This window comes from Nannospalax galili, unplaced genomic scaffold (assembly GCF_000622305.1).
Source record: "Nannospalax galili isolate Female #2095 unplaced genomic scaffold, S.galili_v1.0 scaffold788, whole genome shotgun sequence".
Classification (NCBI taxonomy): Eukaryota; Metazoa; Chordata; class Mammalia; order Rodentia; family Spalacidae; genus Nannospalax; species Nannospalax galili.
In genome coordinates, this window is record NW_008359996.1 from 1073009 (window position 1) to 1094372 (window position 21364).

General features: G+C 46.3%; 3 protein-coding genes across 10 annotated transcripts in view; all 3 read right to left on the reverse strand.

The window, feature by feature from the left end:
* Positions 1-2072, reverse strand: part of Phkg2 (phosphorylase kinase catalytic subunit gamma 2) — a 9480-nt gene extending 7408 nt beyond the window's left edge. Inside the window, exons 1-2 of one of the 2 annotated variants that reach the window (XM_008823838.3) lie at positions 1958-2072; positions 1454-1566 (exon numbers count right to left, since the gene is read on the reverse strand). In XM_008823838.3, the coding sequence (XP_008822060.1) occupies positions 1454-1548 (95 nt within the window). In that variant the 5' untranslated portion in view covers positions 1549-1566; positions 1958-2072. The other variant, XM_008823839.2, reaches the window with a different exon arrangement.
* Positions 2073-7127: 5055 nt separating this feature from the next.
* Positions 7128-10389, reverse strand: Tmem265 (transmembrane protein 265). Of its 2 annotated transcripts, XM_008823841.3 has the most exons (3): positions 9778-10389; positions 8166-8336; positions 7128-7598 (listed from the first exon to the last, which is right to left on the reverse strand). In XM_008823841.3, exons 2-3 carry the CDS (start codon positions 8331-8333, stop codon positions 7437-7439), a joined length of 330 nt encoding a protein of 109 aa, XP_008822063.1. In that variant the 5' UTR covers positions 8334-8336; positions 9778-10389; the 3' UTR covers positions 7128-7436. The 2 variants fall into 2 exon arrangements, with proteins under 2 accessions (XP_008822063.1, XP_017651282.1); XM_017795793.2 differs by lacking the exon at positions 9778-10389 and having other exon boundaries at positions 8166-8897.
* A 302-nt stretch (positions 10390-10691) lies between these two features.
* Srcap (Snf2 related CREBBP activator protein) overlaps positions 10692-21364 on the reverse strand; it is a 47953-nt gene continuing 37280 nt past the window's right edge. For 4 of the 6 annotated variants that reach the window (XM_029559076.1, XM_029559075.1, XM_017795790.2 and 1 more), the window contains 7 exons: positions 18589-18758; positions 18238-18434; positions 18032-18146; positions 17725-17844; positions 13781-13966; positions 13555-13638; positions 10777-13449 (listed from right to left, as the gene is read on the reverse strand). In XM_029559076.1, coding sequence (XP_029414936.1) covers positions 10777-13449; positions 13555-13638; positions 13781-13966; positions 17725-17844; positions 18032-18146; positions 18238-18434; positions 18589-18758 — 3545 coding nt within the window. Of the gene's footprint in view, positions 13450-13554; positions 13639-13780; positions 13967-17724; positions 17845-18031; positions 18147-18237; positions 18435-18588; positions 18759-21364 lie in introns of all 6 variants that reach the window. The other 2 variants (XM_008823840.3, XM_017795791.2) reach the window with 1 other exon arrangement.

A 21364-nucleotide genomic window follows, 5' to 3' on the forward strand; every position in this document is an offset into this window, starting at 1 on the left:
GGTTAAAGCTGTGCCCCACCACACCCAGGTTGTTTTTTTTTTTTTTTTTCCTCTTCCTAATATTTACATTCACCTTTATCTTGTTTTTTACCTGTCTCTACTCTTATAATGTAAACGCCAGAAGGACAGAAATTTTAGGGGTTTCATCACTCCTCACTGAGTAACCCTAATGCCTAACACAACAAACATTATTATTGGTTTTGAAAAAATGTTTTATTTTTATTTGTATGAATGTATTGCCTGCATGTATGTAAGTGCACCTGAGTCATGTGATGCTCTCAGAGGTCAAAAGAGGGCATCAGATCCCCTTGAAACTGGAGTTAAGGACAATTGTTTGCTGCCATGTGGGTTCTGGGAATGGAACCTGGGTACTCTGGAAGAGCAGCTAGTGGTTCCTAACTGCTGAGCCAACTCTCCAGCCCCTATTAATGGTTTTTTTGAGTCAAGGTCTCCCTGTAGCCCCCATTGGCCTGGAACTCACTATGTAGACCAGGCTGGCCTCAATCTCACAGAGATCCACCTGTCTGTCTCTAGTGCTGGGTGTGTGCCACCATGCTTTGTAGCTTAATTTTTATTTACTTATTTTTATTTTTGGTCTTTTTGAAACAGGGTCTCCCAGTAGCCCCCAGCTGACCTGGAACTCTTTATGTAGACCAGGCTGGCCTGGAACTCACAGAGATCTGCCTGCCTCTGCTTCCCAAGTGCTGGGATTAAAGGCATACGCCACCACACCCAGCTTATTTTTATTTTTTAAAGTGCTTTTCTTTTTTTTTTTTTTTTTAGATAGGTTCTTATTCTGTAACTTAGTCTAGCTTGGAACCCACTCAAAACAAAACAGTCCTCATACTTCAGCCTCCCAGGTGCAGGGATTACAGATATTAACAGCCACACAGGCTTTTTGGGAATCTTTGAGGAATAAATTTGTCTGCTACTGTTTCTACAGGTGAGGCCTTCCTTCCAATTTCTGCGTGCTGGACTCCTATTTATACTCCAAAACCCATAAAGCATTTAGCTAGCATGCATGAAGCCTCCATTCAACTTGAGTTTGGGGAGTGGGTGGACAGGGACAGAGACTGGAACCAGTACCAAGATCACTCCCTTGGGGAAGCTGTTTCTTTTTGGGGAAAGTTGGGGAACCACTTTCTATAAGCCCCTACGTATCAGCCCAATACCTTGGCAATGTCCATGTGTTTCTTTCAGCCACTTCATCTGACGTATAGACATCTTCTACCCTTCCTGTGTTTAGCTTTGTGTTTCGTACACGCTTAGTACTTCAACTGAGTTCGTTGAATGACATGAAACGAGTTAAAGCAGAATTCTGGTCGTCTTAAAATGCTTTCCACCAACCACTTCCCGGCTACACTGGCCTGCCCTCAAACAGAGTCGTGCGTGCATCCCGGCTAGGGGCTAGGTCGGGCTTCTCCAGACCTCCGTAGGCCTGGCTAAAGCTCACCTGCCAATAACATCCTTTGGGTCGTACTTCTGGTAAAACTCCTTGGCCGCAGCCCAGTCGGGCAGCTCATCCTCCGGCCCCACGTCCAGCGTCATTCTGAGGGATGTAGGGGCCTGCGTGGAGGAAACGGAGGGCAATGAGGGCAGGGAGGCCCACAGGTTCTGGGACGACGCGCATCGTGGCTCCCGGGGACGCAACACCTGTGGCTGGGGCGCCAGGGTCCTGAGGGTTGGGGACGGGGTAGGGAAAGGAGCAGGGCTAGGAGACCGCAGAGGGGCCAACGGGAAGGGAGGGCAGCAGGACGGGGAAGGGGACAGGGCAGGGAGGGGCGGGGAAAGGTGTCCGGAAGAAGGGGGAAATAGGACGGGTGCCGGCGGCTGGTACCGCGCAGGCGCACTTGGCGTCAGCGGGGAGGGGGCGCAGGGTCTTGAGTCCGGGGGAGGGGCGGGGGGGGCAGTCCACCCTAGGTGCCAAGACCGGCTACCTCCCGGACTGAGGACGCACCTCGGCTGTAGCCCGAAGCGGCTCGCTCCGCGATCCATGGCTCCGCCCATGACTGCAGCCAATGGCCAACGCTGCTGGAAGAGGAGGCTCAGAGATTCTGCCGATTGGAAGCCCGCAGCCCAATGGGAGCCCTGGTAGGACGGTTGAACGCCGTGCGACCTACGGCCTCGACCGGAAGGCGAAGCCTGAGGGAACAGCCAATTGGGGGAGCGTCTACTTTGCTACTTGGCGCAGAGGCCGGAGTGGGACGCAGAAGTTTGCCACCCGGGATCCGGTAGTTCTTGGGTTTAGGTAAGGCCCTCTCAGTTTCCTCCTGGCAGCCTTAGCCGCCTCTTTATTGTAGTCGGACCCTGGTCCAAAGTTCCTGCCAGGTGGCGACCTTAAAATGCTTGGACGCGGGGGCCGGAGAGATGGTTCAGGGTTAAGAGCACTGACTGCTCTTGCAGAGGACCCGAGTTCGATTCCCAGCACCCACATGACGGCTACTGACCATCCTTAACTCCAGTTCCAGGGGAATCCGAAGCCCTCTTCTGACCTCCGCGGCACTGCACGACACGGGCGCACTCACATACATGCAGGCAATATACTCATACACATAAAAAAAAAAAAATTTAAAAAAACGTTAATTCAGATACCTCAAGACTGGTATGGGCTGTAGTTGCTTTTGCTGAGCCCCATGGTGGGGGCATATAAATCAGGTTTGTAAAGTGCTAAAACAATCAAAGGGGATGAAACAGGACAGATAAAGGGGTCTGTCTGGGTTACTCAAAGACAAGTGTGCCTGAGTATGGTGACGTGACTATAATCTCAGTACATGGGAGGTGGAGGCGGGAGTTCAAGGCCAGCCTTACTGCATAGTTAGTTCAAGGTAGGCCTGGCCTACATAGACCATCTTTAAAAGACAAAAACGGCTGGTCAGATCACTCAGTTGGTAAAGGTATGTGCTCTCAAGCCTAATGATGTGAGTTCAATCCCTAGATCCCATATGTGGAAGAAGAGAACCGATTCCTGACCATTGTCCTCTGACCTCTGCAACCATGCTGTGGCCCAAGCCCTTCCCCCAAAACACACAAAATAAAGCAAAATGTAGTAACAATTTTGAAAAACAAGGGAGACAAATGTGGCAAGATTTATGTCAAGGCAGCTTTCTTAGAGAAAGCCTAACACCTGAGCAACAGTTTACCAAAGGGCTGAAGAGTGTAAATGGCAGAATAAAGATGAAAAACATTTTGTCCTAGCAGTGGGCAATTATCGCCCCATAAAACATTTCTCCCATATGAGAAAGTATACGGCCTTTTCAGCAGCCAGGTGTAACCAATGGAGAGGTGGTGGCCACAGCACAAACTCAGAGTCTGTCAGACCCGGAGTTGGCTCCAGTGGCAGGTACAGCAGGCTAAAAAGCATGATTCTGCTGGCCCTACTATCACTTGGCTATGGGCCAGGCCAAGCTGTGCAAGTTGGCCCTACCGAGACCATTCAGGGTATGGCAGCGTAATGGCAATGCCCTAGATAAGACCAAATGGTTCATGGGAAATATGGATTGTGGAGGGTTAAGTAGCAGCTGTGTTCCCTCATCTATGCCACTGTACCCAACTTTACTCTTCTGATGAAGTGCTTGATTCAAATGTTGGGAACCTTTTCATGCTGTATTCCACCTCGCTATTAATGTTTTTAGTATCACATGCTGAATGACAAGCCCAAATGACATTTCCTTGGAATGAGCCTTCAGGGATCCTACCTACCCTCTGTAAAAAATTTCAACAGAGGCACCCTGACTGGCTGGAAAAACACACTCTTTGGAGCCATAAGGTTGTTAGCTGAAACTCTCAATGCCAGAGATGGACTGTATTCCCAGAGTTCTGGCTAAAAAGGACTCTGAAGCACCAAAAACCATAGGCCACTGCCACTGCTGTTAGTTGCATGTCAAAACTAGATGCTGCCTTTATTGCTGAAAACACCACACAGTTTGGGTGCAGGACCTGGAGAAAAATTGAGACTGTGCTAGAAGCTCCTTTCCTGTTGGCTGACTTTTGTAACACTTGAAGGTGCTATGCTGGCTGCCAGAGAAAAATGGTTGCTGATAGTTCTGTTCAGTTTCGGACCTTGGGGAAGAACTTGTGGCTGGAGAAGTCATAGGCTCCAGTGGGGAGGCTACTGCTATTGCTGTATTAAATACATACAATATGCTTATCAAGTTTCCCTCTGAAATGTGGGTTTATACCCATAAGTTATTGCTATGGTCAGTCTGTCATGAAAGGAAACTTTTTTGCAGTGGATGACAGAATCAAAGCCAGTGAAGCTACTGAAAATAAGTGACTGTTGCTATATCATGTGACTCAATTCTCACCTATAAATGAAAGAAAATAGACATCTCTAACAGTCCCTTGAAAATTCAGAGACTATACTGAAAGTGAAAAGATATGTAGAATAAGAATTGGTGCGGTAGGCTTTAGTCCGGGTGTGGTGGTGGCTACAGGGAGACCCTGTCCCCAAAAAGGAAAAAAAAAAAAAAGAACTGAAGGGAAGAGCTTAAGTGAAAGATTCTCCCCTAAATGGAGGAGGTTAAGACTTAGAAAGCTAATAAAACTTGGGAAGCTCAGAAAGTTGTGAAGCCTTTCTCCAAGGCTATGTTATTGGTAAACAGTTGCTGGGGAGAAAACTCTTTGGTGGACCTGCCTACATGTTGGGCAGGGAACTCCAGGGATGCAGTTTTTGGGAGCTGTTGCCTATGCAGTAGCAGACTTTTCAGTGAAACAGCTACTTTAGAGTCATCCATGTTCCTGTCACTAATCCAAATAAACTCATTGGTTCATCAAGCTAGACTTGAATCATTTCCTTGGTCTGTTCTTGGTGTCCTATCTAAGGTGACTAGATAAGTCATTCAAGTCTCATCAGTAAAAGTAACACAACATAAGGGCACTTTGGAACACTGAGGACAGCCATCATGTGTTGCTTCCTTTCTTACCAGTGTGCATATCTCTAATTTGTTTAGATCTGCTGATCCTTGAATTACAGTAAAGCAAAATTCCATTCCTGAGGCTCATGTACTCAATAGACATACAGCAGCATGATTTATAATATCCTTGAACCAAAAACATTCCAAAATCCTACCACAGAAAATGAACAAATGATATTTTTATATAATATGTAGCAATGAAAACTACAGCTTACAGAATACAGAACACAATTTTAGGAGCAAAAACAAAAATAATACATGACTCAATCTCTACAGTTTTTTTTGTTTTTTTTGTTTTTCTTTTCAAGACAGGGTCTCCCTGTAGCCCTAGCTGTCCTGGATTCATTATAGAGACCAGGCTGGCCTCGAACCCACAGAGATTCGCCTGCCTCTGCCTCTCGTGCTGGGATTAAAAGTGTGCACCACCATGCCCAGCATCTAGTTTCTTTAAAAAGTGTGTGTGTGTGTGTGTGTGTGTGTGTGTGTGTGTGTGTAAAACACGTGCAGGTGCCCACTTAGGCCAAACACAAGAGGGTGTTGGGTCCCCTGGAGCTGGAGTTACAAGCAGTTGTGAGCTGGTGGATGTGGGTTCGGGGAATCAAACTCAGGTCCTCTGGAAAAGCATCAAGTGCTCTTACCCATTGAGTCATCTCTCCAGCCACCTACATACTTATTTAGAGACAGGGTCTCCTTATTTATTCATTTATTTAGAGACAGGGTCTCCTTGTAGCCCGAGCTGGCCTTAAACACACAGATTCACCTGCCTCTGCTTCCACAGTGCTGGGACTAAAGGTGTGAGCCAAATGTCTGGCTTTTATTTGATTGATTAATTGACTGATTGATTAATTGATTGGCTCTCCCTGGAGCCCCAGCCACCTGGAGCTCACTATGTAGACCAGACTGGTCTTGATCTCAAAGAGATCCACCTGCCTCTGCTTCCTGAATGCTAGAATTAAAGGTGTTAACTACTATGCCCAGGTAATTAAAAATTTTTTATTTTATTTTATGAGTGTTTTGCCTACATGTAAGTATACCTGTGTCAGCAAGGCCTGCAGATGCAAATGCCTACAGATACTTACCATAAGAGGGTGGCAGATACCCTGGAACTAGAGTTAAGGATGGTTGTTAGTCACCATGTAGGTGCTGGGAACCAAACCTGGGTATTCTGCAAGAGCAGCCAGTGCTTTTAACTACTGAACCATGTCTCCTGCCCCTATGTATTAATTTAAACTGTATATTTTGGGAGGAATCTGCCTGTAGGATGTTTCAGATAGAAAAAAAAAAATGTTTAAGCTGAGTGTGATGATGCATACCTGCAATCCCAGCACTCAGGAGGCAGAAGCAGGAAGAGCTTAAGTTTGAGATTACATAGTAAGATTCTGTCATTTAAACAAGACAAAACAAAACCAAACAAAACAATAGCCAGGCATGGTGGCACACACACCAGTAATCCCCAGTCTTGGGAGGTGGAAGCAGGGAGGATCAAAACCAGCCTTGGCTACACAACTTTGAGGACAGCCAGATTTAATAAAAGACCAGATACCTACCCTACTCCCTATATGTACATTTATAAACTCTTAACAGTTTAATATCTCATCAGGAGTTCCAAGATAAAGGACATAAAATTAATTTAATCATACAACTGTCCATATAGAGGGGGGATGCTCCTGTGACCCAATCTTTTTACTCCTCTCTTAGCTTTGGAATCAAACTGTCTCGATTCAATCCTACTTTTTTTTTTTTTTTTGGTCTTTTGGAGGCAGGGTCTCCTGGAAGTCACTATGTAGACCAGGCTGGCCTTGAACTCAGAGATCGCCTCTGCCTCCCAAGTGCTGGGATTAAAGTTGTGCGCCACCACGCCTGGCTCAATCCTACTTTTTTTTTTTTATTAGCTGAAGGACCTTGAACAAATCTGTACACATTTCTCCAGCTATAAAGAACAATGGTACCTACTACTGAGTCACTGTGAAGACCAAAATAATAGTGCTTGGAGCACAGCGTACTAGTAAATATTCAACAGCACTGGAATTGTTAGTATTCTTGTCTGACCTTGGGGTCTTGGCTAATATATAAGGAAGAAGCTGGATTATATCAAGGAAAATTTCCAGAAGTAAAAAAAACCTTTTCTTCTCTTGTAGAGACTAGGTAGAGATTAGAAGCCAGATTACCACCAAAAGTCCAGGGGGAAGCACAAAAAAGAACTAGACAAGGATATTTCATCACCAAAAAAGGCTTTTATTACAAAACAAATTCTAATAAAATCAAGCCTGGTCTTCAATCCTTCCTCTGAATGGAAGCCCCTAGGTGGGAGACAGAAAGTAGAGGACAATTAAAGAACAGAGTAGCCTGACCTCCCCTCAGTTTCAGGTGCTTTTTTAAAAAGGCTAGGTGAGCGCTTCCAAAGGCCCTTGAGAAAGGCAACACACTTCCAGACAAGGGCCAGTGCTGTCACCAGAACTGAGCACTGTAGCACTGTTGGATTGGATCCAGAAGGTCCCGACTCTCAGCAGAGACCATCCAGAGTCACTCAGCTTGTGCGATGGTGTAGGAGAGCAGCCACAGAAGCAGGGGAGCCAGAGTAAGGACAGCAATCCAGACAGCAAAACTGGTCAGAATGAGTCTCTGGGCCCGGGCCCCCCAGTACACTGCCTCCTTGGATCGGCCTGCCTTATGTCGCTCTTCCGCCTGTGGGGGCAGGTTCTTGGTTAGATTCTCTCCCTAACCCAAAGTGCCCATTGCCCCACTCAAGTCCTTCACCCATCACAGCTCATTAACTCACAGCTAAGCATTTTACAGCCTTTTCTAATTTGTCATCATGTCTCATCTGCAAAGTAAGGTTTCCATCTCAGTCCTGCCTACTTTTCATGGTGGTCATGGCTAGCTCATGAGACCACCTGAGATCTTCCTCAGGCTGGCCTGAACTCACAGAGATCTGCCTGCTTCTGCCTCTCCAGTGCTGGGATTAAAACCATGTGCTACCACACCTGGCCAGAAAATTTTCTTTCCTTTTTTTTTCGTCTTTTTGAGACAGGGTGTCCTTATAGTTTCCTCGAACTCAGAGATCCACCTGCCTCTGCCTCCCAAGTGCTGGGATTAAAGGCATGTGCCACAATGACTGGCTCAGGAAAGTATTATCCTTAATTCGGGCAGTAAGTTCCTAACTGACAGGCATTTAGTGAAGTAGACAGGTCAGATTCATAAAATCACTGCCTTATTATACCCACCCATTTCCACAGGAATTTTATTCCTCACCTTGATGGCAAACACAAGAGCCATGACTCCCAGGCAAGAACAGCCACAGATAATGCTAGTAGCTGCCCAGTAGCGGAGGCGGAGCCAGCAGCAGCGGATAGGAGATGGAGAATGAGCAGCTTCCGTGTTGCCCACCAAGCTCTCAACTGCCTTCTCCTCGTCCTCCATCACCTGTGGGCGATAGTCAAGGCACTTTTAAGCCCAACAAAATGAGCCTTTCCTTGGACTGGCTTGGTAACTCCACCCCTCTCAGCATGCTGCCTAGCAACTTAGCAGGAATGCTGCCTTACTGGGGAATTCCTCTAGTGACTCAGACCAAGATACTAAATATGTGGTTGGAATGTTTTCCATCAGCCTAAGATTCCAAGTCTTCAAAGGCAAGCAAGTATGAATGTGCTTTAGACAGGGTTTCACTATGCAGCCCTAGCTAGCTTGGAACTCAGCCTGCCTCCCTGGGACTAAAGGCAATTGCGCCATATGCCACCATGCCCAGCCTGAACTTATTCCTTTGACAAGGGAAGCAAATTGACATGCATACTGAGGAGATACACAGAATCTCAAAAAATTGTATTGTTTTTGAGACAGGGTCTCACTATGTAGTACAGGCAGATATTGAACTTTCAGTTCTCTTGCCTGTCTCCAAGTGTTGGGATAACAGGCATACCAGTATGCCTGGCTCAAGACTGATTTTTTTTTTTTTTTTCTTTGTCTTTTTGAAGCAGGGTCTCCCTGTAGCCCCAGCTCTCCTGGAACTATGTAGACGAGGTTGGCCTTGAACTCACAGAGATCCGCCTGTCTCTGCCTCCCGTGTTGGGACTACAGGCGTGTGCCACCACGCAGACAGGCAAGACCGATTTTTAAACTATATTTCAAAGGACCCAAAAGTTCCCCTGGGAGTGCCATTGAGTACTGAGAAGTCAGAGAAGACTCTAGGCCTGGCACTCCTCTTCGGCCATTTTAGATAAAAACAGTTATGGGGATGGAGGAAAGGAAAATCGTAGAGCTCTATTTTTTCTTCAGTTTATGAAACTAAAAGAATCCTAAAAACCTAAACCAGGAGTGGTGGCACACAACTGTAGTTCCAATTCTCAGGAGGTGGAGGCAAGAATTTAAGGTTAACGTTGACTACAGAGGGAGTTTGAGGCCAGTTTGGGCTATATGAGAACCTGTGTCAAAAAACAACACACAAAAACCAGAACAAATCCCTGAGCATCAGGTACCTTTCCAAGCTGGGGTCTGTTCTATGCTGCCTTCTTGCCACCACCTCTCCTTTTTAACTCAGACCACACAACACAAATTAGCAGTCCAAATGACCTCATTACCCACAGAAACCTGCATAATGATGCCCTACTCATTTCTCATCTCCTTACTTCTCAGGCCCTCTATATATCGTTCCACCCCCATATCCAATCACTCATCTACAGCCTAGACAAAATGAAATTGCCTGTGGTTGCCCAAACACAAGTAACAAAACAGAGACGAGAAACAAAGAGAGCAAAAGGATGTGTGCCAGAAAGCTGCAGGGTAAGCAGAGGCAGGAACTCAGATGAAGAGCCCAAGAGGGTTCAGGAAGCTATGCTCCTAAGATATAAACATGAACAGAGGTTCTTACCTGCCTATAGGCTCTGAGGGATTGTGAGTTTCAGCTCCTGTCTCAGGTTTAATTTGGCTTGGGTGGAGATGAAGCTGACTCAGGTGCCAAGCCAAGGTAGAGTTGTATAGCCGGCCACCATGTGAAGAGCCCAGGGAGCTGGGAAGGGGTGTGGCCAATTCAAACCAGTTTTGCTAGATGGAGAGCAGAGGGCCATGGGATGAAACAAATGGAGTAGGATCCCTGCCTTCTGAAAAGTGTGAAGAAGCACCTGAGCAAGAGGGCTAAAAGGGAAGGCTAAGGCATTGGAGGAGCTAAGGGAAAGACTAAGTCAGGAAATGAGTATGCCTGGGTGATTTAAAACACTTCAGAAAGTACTCTACCAGGTCAGATTTGCCAATCTTCCCTTTTCTTGGGTGAGAGAGGGGAGAGTTCTGCCTCAAAGGTACACAATCTTCCATTAGAGATCTGGGATTGGGGTCTTTGAAAGAGGGAAATATGATTGCCCAAGTTCCCACCCAGCCCTCCAACCAGACCAGAAAATCAGAAGCCTCCTAACACGGATGCTTGTACAGAAACTAAGTTTATTATGTTTTCTTCTTTAAAAAAAAAAAAAAAAAAAAAAAAAAAAAAAAAAAAAAAAAAGGAAAAAAAAAAAAAAAAAAACCCAAAAAAACCAAAAACCCCACCTCATTGTAGAGAAGCCCCTCCCTTTTCCCTAAGGGTTTGAGGCTGTGAAAGATAGCTGGGGAATCAAGTACAAGGGGGTGGGGACAGAAACTATCTTGCCACCCTTAACACTACCCAGCCATGTGGAGTAGGAGGGAAGGGGGATTGTGATGAGCCCCATTCCATGACAACCAGTTACCTACCCCCTACTTTGGTGGAAAGGGAGAAGGCCCCTATTGTCTCCCTGTAGGCTTTTTCCCTCAAAGACTTCAAGTAGTGGTTAACAGAGTCAGGCCTGGTCCTGGAGGGAAAGCAGCCACGATGGGATACTTAGGTGGAGGGGCAGCCCACTCACGTCTTGGCCTTTCGGCCTCTGTGACTAATGGTAGGGCCACACAGGTGGGGAGGAGCACTGCTACGCAGGATACGCTGGTCCCCTTGGTTGGAGGTCCCAACGAGCCTGCGGGGACCAATTCGGCGGCGTGGGGTTCCATCTCCTTCCTCCTCTTCACCTGAGGCCTCAGCCTCCGATTCCTCTACTGAACCCTCAGGCCCCAGGGGACTTGGGGGCTGCAGGCGGCCCCGCTTTGCCATCCCTGAACTCCCACCAACTGGAGCTCCTGACCTTTTGCGAGGCATCTTCTCAGTTTCTAGTGGGGGGACTAGAGACCCTGGCCGCAGACGGGTTGAACGCAATTTGGGGGTTAACGAAACCACAGGTGGTGTCAGTTCTAACCCACTTGGCCCACTATCTGCTAAATCCAGGTCATCCTGGATTACAGCCACCACCATGGACCCTTCATTCTTTCGTCCCCGAATGCCCTCCGCTTCCAGACGTAGGCGGGCCAGGCGGGTGAGAGGGCGGCTTCCATCCTCATCAGAGGAACTGCCTTCACTCTCCCCTTGGCCCAGGGGTTGCCTCCGTCTCCCCAGTCCACAGCTCTCAAAAACAGAAGAGTTGTCAGGGTCCAAGACAGGAAGCTGGCTGGGCCGAGGTGAAGGTGGATTCTTGGGGGGTCGGCCCCGCTTCCGCTTAGGTGGGGATGTTGAAATGCTGACAGTGGTGACAGTGTTGGCGACAGCAGTGGGACAGGGTAGGAGTGGTGGAACTGGTGTCAGGGGTACTGGGAAAGGGAGTGGCTGTGTCCGACTCTCTGAGTCGCCATCCCCTGGAGAGGTCCGGGGAATGGACAAATCCCGTGCTTTAGGGGGGCGCCCACGCCTCCTTTTCTCCACAGGTGATAGGATGATGGGCTCTGGTCTGTGAATTGGCTGGGGTCCAAGAGGCTGGGGCCCAGGAATAAAATGGGGTTCTAGGACAGGCTCTGCAAGAATTACTGGCTCAGCCCCAGGGACTGGGTCAACCCCATTGGTTTTCCCCTTAGAGGTGGATGAGGGTGCCTCATCCACCCCTCTCCTAGCATCTGCTGGAGACCGGTTCTTCTTGGGGGGCCTTCCCCTCCGACGTTTCACAGCAGGTGGAGTGATGGCAAGCACTGCCCCTTCTCCATTCTCTGGGCTGTCCCCACCAGTCATCCCCAGCTCAATGTGATGACGAGCTATGAAGGGCTGCTGGGTTGGGATGGGCAGTGAGGATGAAGTAGCAGCTTCACAGGGCCCACTGCTGGGAGGTGAGGATTCTGGCCCTGATGCGCTGCGGGTCGATGGGCTTCCTGGGCTGGCGCTAGCTTCAGAGGCCCCAGGTACTAGGGTGCTGGCAGCTCCCCGATGTTGCCGCCGCCGCCTCACAAGTTCTTTTTCCTCCACCACAGTTACTAGCCGTCCTGGAAGCTTCCGAAGTACTTTGGGGCCTGGAGGTTGTCCTGGTCTGCCAGACCCCTGACCCCTAATTTCTACATCAGCACTTGTACGACGCCGTGGGGGCCGAGCAGGCAAAGGACCCTCAGGAGAGGAGGTGGCAGAAGAAGAGGTTGAGTGGGCTGTAACCTCAGCTGTAACAAGTTCTTGTGGCTTTTCTGGGTTAGAGATTGGGGTCTGAACCTCTCCCATCTCTTCCAAGTTCCTGTCAGTCTCCAACAGGTCCTGAAGTGGCTCATCAGATGCTGCCGAAGGTGGGAGTTCCAGCTCACTGCTCTCACTCAGACCCATGGGCAACTCCTCACTACCAGGCAGCAGTGTGAGGTTGGCCCCCTCCACAGGATCTGGCACTTCCTGCTCTTGACCATTAGGGACACTGCTAGGCTCCAGGGTCGGGCTGGGCGCAGAAGAGAGAAGAGGAAGAGACTTCTCTGACTCAGGCAGGATATCAACAGCTACTGGCCTAAGATCCTTTGGAGGAACAAGCAGGGAAGCCTCAGAACTGGTCATTCTGGGAAGCTCCAGAGACTCCATAGTTGCCAACTCTTGTGCACACAGTTCTACCTCAGGCCTCAAGTCCAAGGGGAGGTTGGTGACTGAAGGAGAGATAGGAACAGAAAGGGAATCAAGCAGGACTGGTGAGGAAGAGGTTAAGAGAGCAGTCTGAGCTGGTGAGGGGGTACAAGCAGATAGAGGGTCACAGGGGGGTGGTGTACAGGCAGGAGAACGAGGAAGTTGAGGCAGAAGTGGGGGAGTAGGCAAGCTATGGACAGGAAGAATGGTTACTGGATTTGGGGCTGAAATGGGTATAGAGGCTGGTGCTGGGGCAGGAGGTGAAGCAGGGGCAGGGGCAGGAGCAGGAGCAGGAGCAGGAACAGGATCAGGTCGAGGCCTAGGCACCGGCCTAGGAATTCGCTCCCTCACAGGGCTACATCGAGGGGGCATGGTATTGCAGGTATGATGGGTAGATGTGACAGGAGTGTGGTTTGTCCCTTGAGTCTCAGCCCGGGCTCCACGAAGACGCTCACTGACACGAGTCCCTGGCCTTTCAGGAGGCTTGACTTTCTTACTGCGCCGATGGGTGCCTCCACTAGTCCCACAGGACATCTCATCCCCAGCCCCTGGCCCTTCTTCCTCCTCCTGGGGTAGGCGAAACACCTCCTCCTTGGCTTGGTCCAGGTCTTTTCGGGCAGCTTCTACTTGTTCCTACCAACAACACAGCCCAAGATGGTCAGAAAGAGACAAGCAGAGCAAAGCATAGTAGAAATTAGCAGCTTCCCACTGTAAGCCTCATTCTCCAGGAAGACTTACTTCTGCCTGCTTGAGTTCCTCTCGGCTTATTTCTTCCAATGAAGCTTCTAGGAATTTCATGGCATAGCGCTCAATGGGAGTCAGCTGTAGGGAGGAATAAGTTGATCAACACAGGAACTTGTGAACCATGGGCTTAGTACTTTTATTATCACCAGGGGGGAAAAAAGGGTTCTGTGCCCTGATGTAAGTTATGATGAAGATCAGTAGCACTGGGTCCAACACTGACCTGTTCCACAAGAGCAGCAATCTCCTGTTCAGCCCGAGACATCTCCTCATCCTCAGCCCCAGGCCGACTAGTTTCCTCTCCCTCACCAGCATCATTCTCATTAAATTCTGCAAGCTCAGCCACTTGTTCAGCTTTGGCCTGGGTGGCTGCACGGATATCCTCTTCATCTTCGGCTCGACACAATGCCTTCAAGGGTGTAAAGAAAAACAAAGGGCATACAAATAAAAACACTTGGGGGCTATGGAGATGGCTAGTGGGTAGAGATGGTAGCCCAGTAAGCCTAAGGAGGACATGAGTTTGATCCTCAGAATCCACAGTGGAAGAACTGAAAGTTGTCTTAGGACCTCCACAAGCACACTGTGGCACATATGTACACGTCCACATTCAGTTACATAATTTAAAAAAAAATTTTTTTTTGAGACAGGATCTCACCATGTAGCCCCGACTAACCTGGAGCTCAGAGATCTACCTGACTCTGCTTCCTGAGTGCTAAGATTAAAGGCATTCACCCCCAGAAACTCGAGATTAAAGGCACAAAACCCCAGAAAACTTGTCTAGACATGTTGGCACATACCCATAATCTCAGCAATCAGAAAGCAAAAACAGTTTGAGGTCAGCAGGCTCTATACAGCATGTTATAGGCCAGTCACAGAGACATAGCAAGACTGTCTCAAAGACGTAAAACAAGCACTTGTGATGTAGATTAGATTGGCCTTGAACTCAAGAGATCCACCTGCCCCTGCCTCCCAAGTGCTGGGATTACAGGTATGCACCACCACTCCTGGCATGACTAGGCTCTTACAAAAACATCTGAAGCCAAGTTTATATAAAACCAGATTTGCAGCTGAATTCGTTAAATAATGTTCTGAAACTCCAGAGTTATCAAAGCAACTCTATAGCCCACACATGACAGAACAGATCTCTCACTAGGGACAAATGACAATTTAAAGGCTCCCAGCTTTATTTCCTTTCCATTAGAGTCAGTTGTACAGTTTTTTTTTTTTTTTTTTAAAAAAAAACAAAAACTAGGGCTGGAGAGATGGCTCAGTGGTTAAGAAAACTGACTGTTCTTGCAGAGGACCCGGGTTTGAATCCCAGCACCCACATGGCAGCTAACAACTGTCCGTAACTCTAGTTCCAGGGGATCTGACAGCTCTTCTGTCCTCCGTGGGCACTGCATGACACAGGTGCACTTATCTACATGCATGCATACACCTAAAATAAAAATATTAAAAAAAAAGCTGTAAAAGTCTTTTTAAAAAACCCAAAAAATAGTAACGAATAGGAGTGGGTTGGGAGTATAGCTAGCAGAAAATTTACCTAGATGCATAAAACCCTGGATTCCGACCCCAGCAAAGTCACAAAATGGGGAGTGTTCATTATCCTAGCACTGATATTAGGTAGCTCCCAACAGCTTCTAACAATGCCCTCTTTTGGACTCTGCAAGCACCTTCATTAACATGCACACAAACATTCATGATTGAATTCACATCAAACATGCTAAAAGAAAGTAACCTAAAGTCCAGGAAATTGACTTAGTGGGTATTTGCAGTCAAGACTGACAACCCGAGTTCAATCCCTGGATCCCACAGGGCAGGAGAACCAACTCTCATAAGTTGTTCTCCAACCTTCCCATGTGAACTGAGGCACGTGCCCCGCCCACCCCACCTCCCAAATAAATGTTAAAAAAAAAAAAATGTAGTCTATAGCATATGCCCAAGAAGGCATTTAAATAGGTAAAAATCCATGATGCACTACACCTGTATTTTCTATTAAGAACTACACAACAGGGGCTGGAAAGATGGCTTAGCAGTTAAGAGCACTGGCTGCTCTTCTAGAGGACCTGGGTTCAGTTCCCAGCATTCATATGGCAGCTACCATCCCTAACTCCAGTTCCAGAGGATCCAATGCCCTCTTTTCGCCTCTGTAGGCATTGCATGCACAGGTGCACTGACATACATGCAGTGCCCATACACATAAAATAGGAAAAAAAAAGAATTATACAACACACTACATAATACCCTGCATAACCTAGCAAAGGCAGATGACTGTAACTGAGTTATCTTTTTTCATCAGTAAGTAAACTGCTTCCTAAACGTTACACATAGTTACTCCTTACTCCGGAGATGTAACTACAACCTGCAAATCCCACTATATGGAAAATGGGCAACGCTTCTTCCCTTGCTTTCATTAATAAACTTGATATATTCAGGGCTACTATGGACTTATCACAAGGACACATCCATGATATTGAGTTCAGGGACAATCTTGAACCAGATATTGACACATTTATCAAGAGCAAAATCCTCCCTTCTTAGGATTTTTTTTTCTAAAGAATTATTATTTCAAATTAATTAATTATTTATTTATTGGTATTTTTGAGACAGAGTTTCCCTGTTGCCCCAGCTGGCCAGGAACTCACTATGTAGACCAGGCTGGCCTGGAACTCAAAGAGATCTGCCTGCCTCTGCCTCCCGAGTGCTGGGATTAAAGGCGTGTGCCACCATGCCCAGCTAGTTTTATTTTATGTGTATGAATGTTATGCCTTGCATGTATGTAAGTATACCCAAGTCACGCAGTGCCCAGAGGACAGAAGAGGTCATCGGATCCCCTGAAACTGTAGTTAAGGACAGTTAGCTGCCATGTGCGTGTTGGGACTCGAACCTGGGTCCTCTGTAAGAGCAGCCAGTGCTCTTAACCACTGAGCCATCATGCCAGTCCAGGGTTCTTTTTTTTTTTTCAATACTTTATTATTTTATGCTTATGAGTGTTATGCCTACATACATACATACACACACACACATATATACATATATATAAGTGCACCTGTGTTCCTGCAATGCCCCAAGAGGGCATTGGATCCCCTGGAACTGGAGTTACAGAGCTGTTAGCTGTTGTGTAGGTGCTGGGAACCGAATCTAGGTCCTCTACCAGCAGCAGTGCTCTTAGCTGCTGAGCCCTCTCTTCAGTCCCCTTTTAGGGTTCTTAAGGTAGAAACTGTCTATGTCTACACAGTTCTGAAAAGAATAAAAGTGCTGACTTAGGTCTAACACACAACAATTATGATTTAGTAGATTTTGAGATGGGGCACATGAATTAATTTTTTTACATCTTCCTAGCTAGGAAGCTGGAGAAAATGGCAAGTTTGAGGCCAGTTTGGCCTTTATGGCAAGACTCTCAGTCTTAAAATATTTTTTTTTTGGGGGGGGTATGGCTCCAGGTGGCCTGGAATGTGCCATGTAGACCTTGACCCCACAGAACTCCCCCTGCCTCTACTGAGATTAAGGGCATGCAACACCACAACTGGTTGAAAACCAGTGTTTTATATCATGCCCAAGTCATTGTTTTTATATGTAGTACACCACTTATAAGAGTTGCTACATTAGCCTTTCAGAAAAGTGAAATATGAGGCTCACAAGAGTAAAAATCTCCAAGTTGGTTTAACAAACAAAATTATTGCAAAGCACTGCTACTTGAGGCAGAAGGGCTTAAGCCAGTAGTTTAAAACCAATCTGGGTTACATAGTAAGACTCCCATTTCAAGAGTAAAGAAAAACGTAGCATTGCTGCAATCAAAACACCTAGAACTCCAAATTATTTCTCTGCTCGATCATGTGAACCAGTATCACATACTTAAAACTAATAAGCTGGGTGTAGTGGTGCAGGCTTTTAATCCCAGCACTTGGGAGGCAGAGGCAGGCAGATCTCTGTGAATTCAAGGCCAGCCTGGTCTACACAGTGAGTTCTAGGTCAGCCAGGGTTACAGGAAGACTATTTCAAACAAGACCCCCCTCCGCCCCACCCCCAAAACCCTAAGAAACATTGACTACAATCTGGAAGTCAGCAGAAATTGTACTTTCCCTTGGACAAACTCAAAGGACTAGTAAGAGACAAGAAATACTCTAGGCAGCAGTGCTATTTTAGGATTGCCCATTCTTTTATCACCTGCTCCAAAATATGAGTCTGCTTGCTGGCCACAGTCTCCTCTTCCTCCTCAGGAGCAGAAGGTACAGACGAGCCAGATGGCTCCTCCAGAGGCATATCAAACAGCTCTCGGATGGTTTGCTATTAGATACAACAGAAGCGAAGAGGTCAGTGAATGGAATATTACCCCTAGGTAACTGAAGTCTGGAAATATAAAGTGCCTCTGGTTGAGAAACAAGTCTGTGGAAGCTAAAGTAGCAACTCTTTAGTAAGTAGGAAGAACTCCTTTGGGAATACAAGTTCTCTTCTTCTGCCCAGACTTAAATACCTGCTTAAAATAGGCTGTAGTGAAGTTGCCTCCCTCAATGGCCATGTCTCCCAACATTCTCTTCTGATTTGCCTTTTTAAGAATGTTTTCCTCTACTGTACGTTCACTGATCAGCCTAGGAAATGGAAATGAGATATAAACAGTGAAATATATTGAGACACCCTAAAAATAAAGAGGATATCAGGTGAGAGAAGACTAGGCAATACCTATAGATGTGGACATCTCGAGTCTGGCCAATTCGATGACAGCGATCCTGGGCCTGAGCATCCATGGTAGGATTCCAGTCACTGTCATAAAAAACAACAGTGTCTGCTCCTGTCAGGTTCACACCCACACCTCCACTTCGAGTTGAAAGGATGAAGCAGAATATGCGTTTATCTGCATTGAAGCGTTCCATCAAGGCCTAGAAGGAAAGAAAAAAAAAACCAAGATGGTATTCAGAGACTTATTTCCAAATCAAATCAAAGGTTTAATAGGATCCCTTCTCTAAGTTCAGGGTTTGAGAAGAGAGAGAAGCTGAGGTGAAGTCTCACAAGGGCTGAAGGTGCTTAAGTTACCTGTCTCTGTTCAACTCTAGTAGAGCCATCCAGACGCAAATATAGGTGGCCATGGTAGGTGAGAAACTGCTCCAATACATCCAGCATTCGGGTCATCTGGGTGAAAATGAGCACCCGGTGGCCCTCTGCCTTGAGCTGTCGCAATAGCACTGCCAATGTCTGCAACTTTCCTGAAGAAATATGAAGGAGTGCAAGGGTAGGACTAGCTACATGATGGAATGGGGAAAATAATACTAGAAGGCTATTACTGAAAGGTACTCAAGACATTAGGCAAAGGTTTCAATTACACCACTGAATCAAAAATATTTAACACTACGTTTCTACCCCCAATGGTTCTCCTCTTCAGTATGTTCCTACCTGGGATCTAATTTTTCTGAGCCTAACTAGAGCTATAGAGAGACATCAAACAGGATCAGTAGAAAAAAAAAAAAAGAATCTTTAGTGGTTTATGAGAAAGAGATCTGCAGGCACTACAAAAGTCATGCCAGCTAAAACCATGACATACTAACAAATCTATATTCATGGTTTACAGACAGGGTTTAAGGTCACAGAGCAAAACCCTTGGATGACAATGACAGGGTGTTAGAAGTTCATCAAGTTTAAGTTTCCATCAAACAGAAATATCATCTATATATTTCTAGTAAGTCAGCTAGCAAGATGGCTCAGCAGGTAAAGGTGCTTGCTTGCCAAGCCTGATGACTTGAGTTAAATTCCTGGAACCCACACAGTGGAAGGAGAGAACAGATCCTGAAAGTTGTCTCTGACCTCATGCCATGCATGTGTATACATGTGTAGCACACTCAAAGTAATAATAGGGGGCTGGGTATGGTGGCGCATGCTTTTAATCCCAGCACTCTGGAGGCAGAGACAGGTGGATCTCTGTGAGTTTGAGGCCAGCCTGGTCTACATAGTGAGTTCTAGGCCAGCTGGGGTTACAGCGAGACCCTGTCTCAAAAAGACCAAATAATAATTATCAATTGGAACTTTTTTTGAGGCAGGATCTTGCTATGTTGCCCAGGCCTAGTCTCAAACTCCGGGGCTCAAATAATCTTCCCACTCACAATGCCACAATCACCTAATTCTTTAGCAATGTTTGGGGACCTAGAAAAATCTGACGTGTGTGTTAAGTGCTCTACAGCTGCATTATAACCTACTACAATTTCAAACGCTACTTAAATTTGGGAGGAGGAAGGGTTGCAGAGACGGCTCCATGTTTAAAGTGCTTGCTCTACAAGCATGAAGTAATCTGTCCATTTGGAGCCCTTCCTGCTCTTCCAAAGGAGAGAGTTCAGTTCTTAGCACCCACATAAGATGGCTCACAACTCCAGTTCTGGAGAATCTGACTCCCTCTTCTGACATCTACACAGACAGACAAACACACACAAATCTTTTTTATTTTAAAAATATTTTTATTTTATATGTATGAGTGTACTGCCTGCATAGAAGTGCACTCATGTGCAATGCCCACAGAGGCCAAAAGAAGGCATTGGTTCCCCTGGAACTGGAATTATGGATGGCTGTTAGCCACCATGTGGGTGCAAGAGCTCTTAACTGCTGAGCCATCATTCTAGACCCAAATAAAAAAAAATTTTTTTTTTGGTCTTTTTGAGATGGGGGGGATTAAAGGCGTGTACCACCACACCTGGCCCAAATAAATTTTTTTAAAAAATTAAATATATAAAAGCTGGATGTGGGATCTGTCATCCCAGTGCTGGGGGGCTAAAGACAGAAGGATGCGGGGTTAGGGGGAAACTTGCTAACAGTGAGCGTCAGGTTCAGTAACAGATTCTGTTAAGGTAAAGGGGTGGGAGGGAAATAAGGTGTGTGGGGGGAATAAGAGTAATCAGGATGAATTCTGTACATGTATGAAACTGTCAAAGAATAAATTTAAAGACCACCTAGATAGTTCAGCAGGTAGAGGCACCTGCCGCCAAGTCTAACAACCTGAATTCAACCCCTGGGACCCATAAGGTGGAAACAGAACAACAAGTTGTTCTGTGACCTCCAGACTCATGCACCCCTATCCCACATACAACAATAAATTAGTAATGCAAAAAAATTTAAAAGAACAAATTTAATTGATTGAAAAAATTAATGTGGAGAGTGATACAAGAAGACACCCACTATTGCCCTCTGTCCATGCTTGAACATGGGTGAACGCATTTGCACACACATACTTTTTTTTTTTTTTGAGATGGGGAACAGGGTCTCTATGCAGAATAGGCTGGCCTCAAACATCCTCCTGCCTCAGCTTCTCAAACACTGGGGATTACAGGCATACACTACCATGCCAGACTAAAAACACCTTTTTTTCTTTTCTCAAGTATTTATTGAACAAACATGAGTAAAAATCAGGGTTTTCTAATACTGTAGGATATACAGGAAATTGTCAAATGTGTGGGATTATGGCAGAAACGCATCACCATTATCAAATATTCAGGTAACAGAACCTGATCAACATTGGCAGAACTTTTGCTCAATAGTACAGCTTCAGGAAAAAAACGATTTGTCTAAATACAGTTCCTCTTTGCCACTGCCCTTTTACAGTGGTTGCTCTGCAGGTGTGAATGTGGCATAGTTGAATCAATGAATTATGAAGCATAATCAACGGAGAGAACTCTTTCCCATGAATTAAAAAAAAAAAAAAAAGGCAAGACAGGTCTTCTGAATCACTTCTCCACTATTGATGTGCTTAATCCCTGGTATGGACCCTACTTGACTGCAATAAATTATTTTTAATATAATAGTGCTTTCTATTAGGTAATATTAATTATTA

Excerpts from the sequence above, each read along its gene's own strand:
- Tmem265 (XM_008823841.3), bottom strand. The coding sequence starts at position 8,333 with ATGGAGGACGAGGAGAAGGCAGTTGAGAGCTTGGTGGGCAACACGGAA. Across the intron at positions 7,599-8,165 it reads CTCTTGTGTTTGCCATCAAG|GCGGAAGAGCGACATAAGGC; the intron begins GTGAGGAATAAA and ends CTGCCCCCACAG.